Source organism: Semicossyphus pulcher, unplaced genomic scaffold, assembly GCF_022749685.1.
Source record: "Semicossyphus pulcher isolate SPU_LCO1_2020_fin unplaced genomic scaffold, fSemPul1.0.p SCAF_16, whole genome shotgun sequence".
In the NCBI taxonomy this organism is placed as follows: domain Eukaryota; kingdom Metazoa; phylum Chordata; class Actinopteri; order Labriformes; family Labridae; genus Semicossyphus; species Semicossyphus pulcher.
Window position 1 is genome coordinate 4928643 of NW_027211670.1, and position 13300 is coordinate 4941942.

At 41.8% G+C, this 13300-nt stretch overlaps 1 protein-coding gene across 2 annotated transcripts in view; it reads left to right on the plus strand.

The window, feature by feature from the left end:
• Positions 1-12799, plus strand: part of jmjd1cb (jumonji domain containing 1Cb) — a 47780-nt gene extending 34981 nt beyond the window's left edge. For both annotated transcript variants that reach the window (XM_069663857.1, XM_069663858.1), the window contains 16 exons: positions 116-317; positions 1744-1958; positions 2047-2199; positions 3327-3416; positions 3669-3793; positions 3980-4214; positions 4344-4564; positions 4847-5197; positions 5317-5485; positions 5592-5682; positions 5809-5939; positions 6421-6543; positions 7168-7307; positions 7407-7583; positions 8567-8698; positions 11241-12799. In XM_069663857.1, coding sequence (XP_069519958.1) covers positions 116-317; positions 1744-1958; positions 2047-2199; positions 3327-3416; positions 3669-3793; positions 3980-4214; positions 4344-4564; positions 4847-5197; positions 5317-5485; positions 5592-5682; positions 5809-5939; positions 6421-6543; positions 7168-7307; positions 7407-7583; positions 8567-8698; positions 11241-11333 — 2648 coding nt within the window. In that variant the 3' untranslated portion in view covers positions 11334-12799. The remainder of the gene's footprint in view (positions 1-115; positions 318-1743; positions 1959-2046; positions 2200-3326; positions 3417-3668; positions 3794-3979; positions 4215-4343; positions 4565-4846; positions 5198-5316; positions 5486-5591; positions 5683-5808; positions 5940-6420; positions 6544-7167; positions 7308-7406; positions 7584-8566; positions 8699-11240) is intronic.
• Positions 12800-13300: the final 501 nt, after the last annotated feature.

Consider the following 13300-nt stretch of genomic DNA (forward strand, 5'->3'; position numbering starts at 1 on the left):
AATTGTTATATAAAGGATGAAAGCAAAACTTCTTTCTTGGTGTAAAACGAAATCTTCAGCAGCAGCTCCAAGATGGAGGTACTCTTTACTTACTAATGTTAACTCTTACTCTCAGATGGGATCCCCCGCTCTGTCCTGAAGGACTGGAGGAAGGTGAAGAAGCTGAAGCAGACGGGGGAGTCTTTCCTGCAGGATGACTCATGTGCCGAAATTGGACCCAACCTGCAGAAGTGTCGGGAGTGTAGGGTGATCCGCAGCAAGAAGGGCGAGGAGCCGGCACATTCCCCCGTCTTCTGTCGCTTCTACTATTTTAGACGGTAAAAATTAACTCAAACTGCTGTCCCTAACATTTTTCTCATATTTTCCTTTATTCCTCTGGTTCCCCTTGCTGTAACTGTTGGACATAACTACATTTATAATAACACATTTACATGCTGGTACGCTTTGCTCCCTTCATTCTATTGACTAACAATAGCTCATTGTCATACGTTGACCGGCACCACAGTTTCTGAAAAGAGAGAAACCTCTCGTTTACGAGGCTGCAGGTCAGAACAGTATCACACAGATGATGTGAGGACAGTAGAGAGGAAATAAGGTCTGCGTTTTTCTAACATCCTGCCCCAGCTTCCACACATAGATTATTTATCAAATGGCTGGTGCAGTGTGCTGCCTCAGTCTGTGTTTCTCTCTCTCTCAAACACACAATTTTATTGTAAATGCACATTAAACACACACACAAACACACACACACGCACACACTTGAGTTGGATAAGCAGCAGCTGCAGTCTGGGGTCTAACAGGGTAAATCTGTCAAAGAGGATTTTCTGCTCTATAATCTTTCCCTCACTGACTCACTGCAGAACTGCTGCTGCTGCAATCTCCCCTGCCTCCCCCTCCCATCTCTGTATCTCCACTTATAATTGCTTCTCCCTCTCACCTCATCTCACCTCCTCTCTGTCTGGCCCAGTAGACTGCAATTTCATAAACATCCACCTCAGCTGGCAGGGTTTTTTGAGGACACTGTAGGCACGTTTTTCACAGAGATGACTCACAAAGTGCTTTAGATATTAAAATGTAAGCACTGCTTAGAAATCTAGAGATTTATTAGGGTAAAGAGGACGCTTGTGTTAATGCAGTAGTGTTTGCAGCTGCACCCTTGAAATGTGCTGCAGTAAGTAAAGATGGATGAGACTGTGCTGCACTCGTTAATTTCTTAAAGGTTTTTTTTACACCTAAACAACCTTTGCATCACTCTCCTTAAAGCTACCAGACTCAATATACAAAAACAGGAATTTAACCTCACACAGCCCAGTTTCTGCTCTACATCTAACCGCACTGGTTAGTTTATTTGTGTTGTTGTTTGACTTCTGAGTTCGTTTGAGTTCTGAAAAGTTGGCTCAGGTCCATCACAATATCTGTGTAAAATACAATAACACAAATAAACCATCCCCTTGAGACAGCAGTAGACCAGAAACGCCAGTGTTCTGTGAAATTACAGTTTTTGGCTTTTAGAGAGAGCAATGAAACATCTTTGTTGTGCTGTGAGGGCTTCACATGGCCTACTGTGGAGTAATCAGCATGCAAACATGTGTTGTTGGGTGCACAGTCCTCTCCACCATGCTTCAGCATTCTTTTGTTATCTGGATGTCTCAAGTTGCTACGAAGGACTCTGAATACATTTATTTACGTCTGTTACCCTTACTGGACAAACTGCGTGCTAAATCCTTTTTCATTTCCACACAGGCTTTCTTACAGTAAAAATGGAGTCATCCGGATGGATGGCTTCTCCTCTCCAGACCAGTTTGACGATGAAGCCCTGTCCTTGTGGATCCCTGGGGGGATTGATGAGAGCCACCTGGACCAATCCACAGCCAAGTACATCCTCAGCTTCATAGGAGACAAGTTCTGTCAGATGGTTGTGACTGAGAACACTGCAGCCACCTGGGTCAAGAAGGATGGTAGGGTGTCTTTATGAATAGCAGGCCTTTTTATTAAAAATAATGTTTAATATGGTTTTAAACTGAAATCCTTTTGTGTGTGTTTCAGCCAAACTTGCGTGGAAGCGAGCAGTGAGGGGGGTGAGGGAGATGTGTGATGCCTGTGAGGCAACGCTCTTCAACATCCACTGGGTCTGTCAGAAGTGTGGCTTTGTTGTCTGCTTGGACTGCTACAAGGCCAAGGAGAGAAGAAGCTCAAAAGGTCAGTTTTTGTTTGGACAGTTAGGAGCTGAGTGAGAGGCCAGAGCTGCGGATTAAGTTTAGATTCAAACATGCATTCTTATTAAAGGTAGCCTCAAAGGTTTTACTGTAGGCTGAAAAATATCAAGTTGTACTTAGTTGGTTAATGCATCCTTTTCCATTTTAACATGTTCTTGCTTGGTTAATGTTCCATTGTTTTGTTGAAAATTTGGAAGACTTGACATAAAATCTGAATTTGACAAATGTTGATCTGAAGCTCTTTTACTGACATGTCACATGCAAACATGGATTTACATTAAAGGGGCCATATCTTTTAGATGGATATTCTCATATTTGCATGGGTTTCACATTTTAGGTGTTTATTGTTCACACTGAATTAGTGAAAACTGCATAATTCCATGTTTTTCCAGAATTACATTATTAAAAAGTTAGCCTCTGAAATGGGCTGTTCAGAACAGCTGCAGGTTTCTATGTAGAACCTTGTTTTCGCTGAAATCGTCATTCACCTTCATTCACCTCAGGCTGCCTTTTTGCACTAGCTAGTAGTCAAGTCGTTGTCAAGATTTCAGCTTACCATCCCGATACCTCCTGGTGATTCTGGCTCATACATATAAGGCTGAATAACCGATCCTAGAGCAGCCATGTTTTCTACAACTTTGCAGTGTGCGATCCCATGTGGCGGAGGGGCTACGCGGTTACTCCAAATACCTTCAGCCAATCATGACTAAGGTCTAACCTTTAAAACAGCTTGTTCGTTTCAGGAGGAAGGAGAGGCTCCGAAAAATAATAAAATTAAAATATGTATACAATTTTTAAAACGAAACAAACTTTACCAACGTGATTCAAAAACACATTCGAATAATAGAAAATTGATTGCATAGCTGAAACACGTATGTCCCCTTTAAAACAGTTTATTCCAGGCAAATGCAACTTCCTACATAACCTTCCTCTAAGTCACCTTTTTTGTGAGCATGGAAAAATACATACACAACATAACATGCGTCTCCTTTAAGAACATCATGCTGTTGAGCTTGTTTAGTTTCTGCTTCTAGTATGATAGTGTTTCGTGTGTGTGTGTGTGTGTGTGTGTGTGCATTACTTGACTTGTGCCTTTCTTCTGTGTTTCAGATAAAGAGCTTTATGTCTGGCTGAAGTGCGTAAAAGGCCAACCCCACGATCACAAACACCTAATGCCAACACAGATCATACCTGGCACAGGTGCAGTACAAACTCCTGTTTCTGTGTCTTTCTGTTTAAACAGTTGTACATGCAAACAGTAAACTGCTGCGTGGCTGACTTGGTGTAATTGTGAAGTTTGTGAACTGAAGTTTTCAATAACAACAGAAACATCTTTTCATTGTTTTGCTGTCGTATTAATTTCAATGTGCTCCATTTACGGATCTGTGATTTTTTTAAAATCTTAAATGAAGAAATTCTTATCTTTCATACCATATCTCTTTGATATTTCAGTGCTGTCTGATTTGGTGACTTCAATGCACTCCCTGAGAGAAAAACACAAAATCAAATCCCACTGTCCCTGCACCAACAAACAGAACCTCCTCACCAAACTACCAGCCACCAACGGAGTCTCACAGGTACTGTTCACAATGTCTGTCACTGTTTTTACGGAGTTAAGAGTTTTATTATTTATATATTTATTTTTCATTTAGTTAATATGTAAAGTAAAGTATGTTTAATAAAGTTGAGAACTGTTCAGAGACAATTTCCACCTTGGAGTCATCATCCGTCTGTATAAAGTCCTTGTTACCTCTCCCTGCCAGGTTCTGCAGAACGTCCTGAACCACAGTAACAAACTGTCTCTGGTGAAAGCCGAGCCGGGTTCTCAGCAGAACTCTGATCAAGGAGGAACCAAGGCAGAGACTAACGGAGGAGGTGGTGGAGGAAGCAGTCCAGGCAGCGACACAGGAAGTTCTCCTGTTACCCCTCCGGAGTCCCAGTCACCTCTGCACTTCCTGGCTGACCTTGCAGAGCAGAAATCCAGGGAGGAAAAGAAAGGTGAGGGAAATGTTATGTTACATTGTTAATGTCGTATTCTATTCAGTTGTAACTGTCAATCAGTGCTACTTCAATAAGTTCTTCTTGTTCTTTTGTATATTTCACCTCAACCTTCTCTTTCTCTGACAGAAAACAAGGAGTCAGTGCTGCTGGGTAAGACAGTGAAGGAGGACAAGGAGGGGGACAGCCTGGAGGTTCTTCAGCAGTGTAAAACCACCTCACTGGTGGCTAACAGCACAGAGCAGGGCTCTACTCTCAGAGATCTGCTCACCACCACAGCAGGGAAGCTCAAGCTGGGCTCTACTGATGCAGGAATCGCATTTGCACCGGTTTATTCGACTGCTTCACAGGTACACACATTAACTGGTATAATGCAATACAGAGACAGGGGGAAGATTGGGGTTCTTATGAAGACAATCACAGCAAGTTACGGTTGTAATGTTTGGTTAGTAGTGGTTTGAAGGGTGTGTATTTGATAGGTGAGGCTCATGGGTAAAAGAAAACTATGTTCAAAGCAGATGTGAAAAGATCTATAAGTGTAATTGAATACGTATGACCGCCATATCATATATTCTTAGTATGATGTGTGTTGAGAAAATATGACAAAACATTGTTTATCCTCTTTTCTACAGACTGGAAAAGGTGGGCGCTCCATGCCCAATATCCTTGATGACATCATCGCTTCAGTAGTAGAGAACAAAATCCCCGCCAGCCGCCAGAACATCACCACCAAACTGTCAATCAAGCAGGAGCCTGTCACAACAGGTGGCAACAACAACAGCCCTGCCCCTGCTGTTACTGAGGATGTCAAACCAGACAAGAAGAAGTCAGTGCCTGTTACCACAGCAGCGCAAGAAGATTCAACCAATCAGTATCCAGATATTCCTCACTGCTGGTTAAACAACAGACGGTTACTGTGGCTCAAAGATCACCGCAACCAAAACAACTGGAAGCTGTTCAGAGAGTGCTGGAAACACGGACAGGTATGCACCAGTCTTACTGACAGAAGCACCTCGAGTTGACACTGTAACAGTACTGTACTAACAGTTATCAGTAAAGCCATGTTATAACAACAGAACTATGATTGTTTGTGTTTGTTCAGCCTGTGTTGGTGTCAGGGATCCATAAGAGACTGAATGCCACTCTGTGGAAAGCTGACTCCTTCAACCAGGAGTTTGCAGACCACCAGGGGGACCTGCTGAACTGCAAAGACCAGGTGGTGTCCAACTCCGGGATCAAGGAGTTCTGGGATGGATTTGAGGACATCACCAGTGAGTTTCACTGTTCCTGTTTGAATGATCAGATTGCTGCATACACATTATGTCACCATGAATACATTATTGATCCAGTCTAAGTAAAGCCTTCTTACTTGTTCAGAGCGGCCCAAGTCCAAGGATGGAGAACCTATGGTGTACAGACTGAAGGACTGGCCCTCTGGAGAGGAGTTCATGGCCCTCATGCCCTCAAGGTATGCACACAAACCCATTTCTCAATCTGTGCTGTTGCTCTAAGAAGCTAAAAATGTACAACTGGAACTTAAATGCAACAGCTGCAGAGGTGATTGTAAGCCCTTCTAAAAGAAGTGTGTTTGCAGGTATGATGACTTGATGAAGAACCTGCCTCTGCCTGAGTACTCAGATCCGGAGGGCAACCTCAACCTGGCCTCCCACCTGCCATCTTTCTTTGTCAGGCCAGATCTGGGGCCAAGACTGTGCTGTGCCTATGGTGGGTAGCCATGATTTAACTTCACCTCGCAACATTCATCAATTCACCTTTCTTCTCTGTACATGAGGAAGGAGTTCAACGAGGAGAGTCTTTTAAAAGGACCAAAAGCAGCGAGAGAAAAACCTGCACTCAATATTTGACTCAAAATATGCACTCAAAAACAGTTCAAATCTAACATCACTGATTTGGGAGATTGCTAAGATGCAAACTGATGATAGAGTTAAGACTAAATAAACACTCTCAGTTTTCATACTTGTGATTTAGACTACTGGATTGTCCGTTTTTACGGGGTAACCCAAAACATCTGTAAGAAAACTGCAGCTAGCTAGAATTCCATCTTAAACTAAGAAAAAGGATCGCAGAATCCCACTGTTTACTATTTTGTTGTTCTTTTACTGTCTATATATTTCCATTTAAAATGTCCTTTGCAGATAAAGTCCCACCCTGCCCCTCTGATGAACAGCTGTTTGTCTCCCTGTAGGTGTAGCTGCGTCTCAGGACCAGGACTTTGGGACGGCCAACCTCCACGTGGAAGTCTCAGATGTGGTCTCTGTTCTGGTTTATGTAGGAGTAGCCAAAGGCAATGGAGTCCTGTCAAAAACTGGTAAGGCTCTCCAGAGACAGTTAGGTCATCAACTTAAATACTGGGTGGATCAACATGAACGTGTTCATTACTATTAGTGTGTAAAGGAGGGAGAGGATACAGAGGAAATAATGATGAGATGGGAGGAGACTGTTTGCAGAAAGGTGTCAGACCTCATCACCTTCTTCATCTAGACTTGAGAAGCCAAAGACAGCGAAGTCCTATCACATATTGGTAGCAACATGCAGAGGCCATTTGCAGCTAAATAACTGCTGTCACCACTTAGCTGAAAGCTACATTCTACAACCTCTGTGTTTACCTGAATGTTCAAGGTTGACACGGACCATTTTTAGTGTTTTCTATGGTCTCTTAGATATCTAGTTTAGGTATGTGCTTTCTGTCTGTGCATTATATCATTATAAGGTAGTAGCATAAAATGATTGACGGATAATGAGGGGAACAGAAGAGCAGAGGAATTGGTGATAGATGTTGGTGATGGATGGATTTGTGACTGACTAAAAGACTACATAGTGAACCAATATTGTATAAATTGTAGAGAAAAAACTATCCATAATTGAAAAAGTGAAGGTATAACATGCGCAGACTAAGAAATATGAATGTGTGTCTGTGTGTGTGTGTGTGTAGGAGTGTTGAAGCGTCTGGAGGAGGAGGATCTAGACGAAGGGGTTCGGAGGAGGCTCAAAGACTCCAGTGAGACACCGGGGGCGCTGTGGCACATCTACCTCAACAGAGACATGGACAAAGTGCGAGAGTTCCTGCACAAGGTCAGTACTCCGATAAAGACTCTGAATAACCTAAACTGTGGTGAATTTAAGTACATGTATTAACACCTCCTTCTTCTTCCCCACCATCCTCCACCTCAGCTATGTAAGGAGCAGGGATTGGACGTGTCACTGGACCAGGACCCAATCAGAGAGCAGGGCTTGTACCTGAGCAGGAAGCAGCGTCAGCGGCTGCTGGATGAACACGGAGTTCAGGGCTGGACTGTAGTTCAGTTCCTGGGAGACTCCGTACTGATACCAGCAGGGGCCATGCACCAGGTATGTTCACTATTCACACATACAAAAACCCAAACACATACAGTTCCATGGTGATAGATTCACTATAGCCAGAAGGATTGAAAGAAAGTCAGACAATATTTTGGACAGATGAGGGCCTACCACATTATAACAGTATATATGTTTGTCGTTATGCACAGATGTGAAAACTGTAATTACAAAACATACAATGCAAACATGAGAGCTTCGGATGATTAAGGAATAGCGTCATCGTGTCGTGTGTGCAGCAGAGGACTTTGCAGAGGTCCTGCAGCACATGAAGCAGAGCAGCACAGCTGAGCAGACTGTGGTCCACTCTGGAATTGTTTACAACAATACATAATATTGTTTGATATAATTTATTAAAGTTATGTTATTGTATTTGTTTATTTTGCAAGATGTAGGAACCTTGTGATGATCTTTTAAAAGGCATGTTAACATCCCTTGTCGGTTGGGTTCTACCTTCTGTTCTGATATATGAAGACATCTAAGCTTCATTTTCATTCAACTTAGTGGTTTTATAGAAAGCTTCTGGACTGGACTAGATCTGGAGAAATCTATCTGTTCGTTAAGATTTCTGTTTTTGATAGAAACCAGTGGGCTTGGAGCTCAAAGCCACAGACAAGAAGCCAAAGTATTTAAAGAGAGAATTATTTGATTTATTGAAAAAGTATAAGAAAACGAGCCTTCTTTAAATAATGTTTAAGAGGAATACTTTTTGATCTTTTTTTCCCACATAAATTGAACACATCTTTGCAACTTCAAATGTCCCAAACCACACTCAAGTATATTGAATGTATTTCATATTTCTGTTATATTTTTATGTAAGATTTTGTACAACCTTTCAAAGCTGTCATTCATGTTTTATCACCTTTTTCAAGATGACATGTCAGTGTCATGTTGATACGAGCTGATGTGTCCAGCTGTTATCTGAGTTCAGGGGTCAGTATTGTGTGCTGACGTCCTCCCTCCGTCCTGTCTGACAGGTCCAGAACCTCCACAGCTGTGTCCAGGTCATCAACGACTTTGTGTCACCCGAGCACGTAGCCAACTCCTTCAACCTGACCCAGGAGCTCCGGCCCAACAAAGAGGAGGTCAACTACGAGGATAAACTACAGGTGAAGGATCACAGTTATTTTATTACATTAAAAACTAATAAAAAAGGACTTTAAAGAATTTAAGAGGGAATCTTGACATCATTAGAAGAATTGCACAGCAAAGACTTTTTACACTGCAGTTCCACCTCAGCCTCGTAACAAAGCTCCGCCGTCATGCCATCTTTGTCATTTGACATTGGACCAAGCAGCGCCGGCATAAAGCCGCCCCAGTGTGTGTTTTTAAATAGTGTTCCGGCGTTTCGGAAGCAAAATGTGTGCGATGTGTAAACAAACCGTGTGAGCTTCAAATACACGCACACTGCGCTGTTCCACCCTGCCGGCTCCACTGTTTACACAGACGCTGTTTCACCTCTGTTACTCCCTCCGCTGCCGGCTCAGAGGCTGAACGACTTTGCCCCACCATAACGCCTCCGTGTGTTTTACATAGAAGACGGAACGTAACAGAGGCGTAATAATCCACATGAGCTTTTGTCACATGTGTGAAGACTGTCAGAGTGAGTCATCATCAGTGATATTCTCTGCACATCCAGTCCTTCTGCTCTGAATACACTTCACACACATTCATTCTTCCACAGACAGGAGCTTTAAATGAGGTGTGAGTCACCGTGTGTGCGCGCTTGCATTCTGGCAGTGTTCATACTGACAGACTGCAGGGAAGAATAAAAATCACTCCGACTGCATAGTTTTCTATTTGTCATGTCACACTGTGGCCATTTTCCTCTCAGTGTGGGAAGCTTAAATACTGCGATCAATACAATATATGTTGCAAGTATATGAACCTAGGGAATCTGGTTTCACTGCTTTTTGATTGATCAGCAGCTGAAAGACCATGTGTCGTATTGCTGTCAAAATTGGCCAAAAATGACGTTCTATTATTCTCTCTGAAAAAACAGACAGGTTCGAACTATTCGAATATCTATTTTTGCGCAATATATCAAATGAAAGAATAAGTTTACGGTAGTATGGACATTCAACGCTCAGTCTAAAGTTAATTATTAACGTATCATTGTATAAAGTTACGTGTGCATTCAAAGATGCTCCGTAACCAAGAGAGTGCACATGAGGATAAGAAGGACAAGAACACACGAGAGCTTGCGAGACAGCTGCGGTAGTGCTCATTTTTTTCTCATCAAATATTCATTATAATAACTGAGTTGGATTACAATTACGTTATATATTTTAATTTAGAATATTTGCTGACAGCCCTAATGTGTAGTGAATATCTGGAGGGACAGCAGGCCAGATCTCAAGTTAAAACAACATAATGCCTGATGCCCCTGCAGATTTTTACTATATAATAATATTTTTTTTTTTTTATAGCACTTTTCTAGAGCAGGTCACAAAGTGCTTTACAGAGAGGATAAAAGAAACACAGGCAAGATACAAAATAAATACACAAAACAGGAACAGGGTAATACCAAGAAAATACAAAGCGAAAACATGTTTGGGGATAAAAACAAGAAACAGGTCAAATCAAGGTAAAAAGCAGCAGAAACAACAACAGATGAAGTCAAAGCTAGTCTAAACAGGTGGGTTTTAAGGTGCTCTTTGAAGGCGACAACAGTATCCAGAGATCTAAGACTGATTGGTAAAGAGTTTCAGAGTGTTGGAGCTACAAAGTGAAATGCACAGTCACCTTTGGTTCTGAGCCTGGAGCGAGGGATAACAAGCAACCCCTGGTCAGAGGACCTTAGACACCTGCTGAGCTTATAGGGCTGTAGGAGATCTGAGATGTAGGCAGGAGCTTGTCCACGCAGGGCTTTAAAGGTGATTACAACAATCTTAAAATGTATTCTGAATTATTCATGGGAAGACGATGTTACATGGGTGATGTTATACTACTCATGGTCTTTTCAGTCGCTGATCCATAGAGGATCTGTGAAATGATAACAGTTTGTCAGATTCCTGACATTAATATGATTTAGTACATGGAACACAGCATTTGAGCGTCCCACCTTAACACAAGATTATCAATCATCTTTGCCCGATAGTCACCAGAGTCATATTTATTACTTATAAACATTCTGATGCTAAAATGTAAACTTTCAGGCCAATAAGGAAAATATTTGTTTTGCTTAAGACCTGTCTCTTATGAGATCTGCCAACTGATAAACCACAGGTGCTGCCAACGGCATGAATAAAAAGAAAAACTCAAAGAAAAAGTCATGTTTTTGCTGAAAATAGCACCATCATTTATATTATTTGACTTGTTTTGGGAGAAAAAGAAAAAAAAAACTTGGGATACAAGACGTGTCGAACATTTCATACTATCGGCAGCTTGTAGGAAGGGATCTCCTGATGTCTAGTAAGAAGAGGAGGAACTATCACAGCAGGAAATGTCTCTGTGGTCACATGATTATAGTTTAAAGGCCGACTTAAAATTTGTGAAGTTGTCCTTTAAAACTAATACCTGTGTCAAGTCTGATTGCCTAACAGGCTCTTAAGATACTGTCAGTAGCTTTCAGCAGAAGAAACTGACATCTTCAGTGAAGTGGTTGTGGAACACATGCAGCTGTGCTAACTCTCTCCCCCTCCTCCTCAGGTCAAGAACATCCTGTACCACTGTGTGAAGGAGGCAGTGAGCTCCCTGAAGAGAGGCAGCTCGGAGGAAGACGACGAGGAAGAGAACTCATGACACCGCCTCAGCCTCGTCCACGCCTTTCAAAGAGGAACACGCCTCCCATCAGCACCTCGCTCTCCCCGCACCCGCCTCCTCCTCACGAGGAGGACTGTGTCACGTGACCGCAAGAGGTGGTCAGGTCAGAGCTGGTCATGTGACCCAGGGGACCTCGTGGTGTGAGCGATCCGGGTGGCATCCAGTGAGGCACGCCCACCTTCATCACCACCCCGAACCTTCAGTGCCAAGAGGAGACAAAAATATAACCTGATGGGCCGCCGGGCTGACAGGGATTAAACCTCAACCAGCGACACACGTCCTCAGTGTTTCATGGACTCACAACACAGAGAGGACACAGGGAGCCTTAAAAAGCACTACAAGCCTCCACCTGAACCAAACTAAACTATTTGGTAGTGTGACTAATGGTGATCCAGTTTCCATGGAGACTGTCCTGAAAACTACACTTCACAGGTTGGATGGAGACGCTGTAATCTGCTGTGGATTATAAAGGCCAGGAGGTTTAATCCCTGTCTGCAGCAGCCGCAGCCCACTTGGACGGAAGACTTTCGCCAATCATGACAGCATCACCAGCAGCAAGCAGCATCAGGATCCAAACTGTCATCTCTGCTGTTTAAAAAAATGAAGAAAAAAAGATGTGAGGGGAAAATGCAAAAGAAAATCTCTCAGATGTTTCAGCAGGCGGCGCGCTCTGCTGCTCCCTCGTTTGTTGTTCCTTCTGTAATCTGTCTGTTCTCGTCCTTTCGTTCCACTTCGATCTCTCTGTTGCTGTTTTGTTCTTAATTTTCTGTTTCATACCAACATTGTTTTATTTCCTCTGTGAAGATGTATTTATTTTATAGCTCTATGATATGCGATGTTATTGAGACAAAAAAGCATTAATGTAAATGTGACCTGTACAGTTTCTGTTGTTTTCTTTTGCTATGTGATTTTCAGTTGTAATACGGCTCTACTGTGATGGAGGACACACACACACACGCACGCACACACTTACACACACACACACGATAATGCCTGTACCTTTGGGAAATGTTGATGCTCTACAGTCCTCATGCCATAAATACATTTTTTGAAAATGAACTGCCAAACTATTGTAAAGACTGTGTAAAGTTGTATTATGTAAAGAAAGAACAAATGGCTTCTACTCCTCAGCATTTTATGGAAAAAAAGTATTTGCTGTAAAATGAATACATTTAGAAAAAAGATGTAATTTATTTAAGAAAAGAATGAATTGTCTTGTTTTTTTGTTTTGTTAAGATTTACTATGGTGAACCTTTTGAAGTTAAAAGATGAAATAATGAATAAGTTTACTATTATGTGTAAATATATACATATATACATTCACTGAGGTATTTTTTTAAAACATGGCTTGCTTCAATTTCAAATTTTAAAGTGCAAGTGTTACATGCTTTGTACATTGAAGTTCAAAAGGGTTTTACATTTTCCATTAAAATGGATTTATCAAACATTTGTTGCTGTGTCTTTGATGCTGGAATATTCACATGGTCTCTGCCGTTTCATTTAGTGCATCAGGTAGTGAAACATCTTCAGAAAGAAGAAGAAGAAGCTTCAGCTCATGGATGCATTCATGGAAAGTTCTCAAACTACAACTCCACGTAGAATTAAGCTACTGAAATGCACAAATATAGTTCCTGTTCTGCATTAAAGATAAAAAATATAACACTAATTATAAATACAACAAATGAGGAAACGGTTGTGCATCACAAAAATGTCTTTCAGAAAGGAATTAATGTTAAGGAAGCCACAATATAACTAACAGGGTAACTTTAAGGAAGGCACATCAATCCGCCAAACAACATATTAGCAGAATAATATATATATTTGAGGTAATGTACAAGCTCTAAGACATATTATAGGGCAGAATATTGTCATTACAATAACCTGTTATACATTGAACATGTCACTGTGTGCTAACCACCACTAGGTGGTGCTAATATTCCATGTGA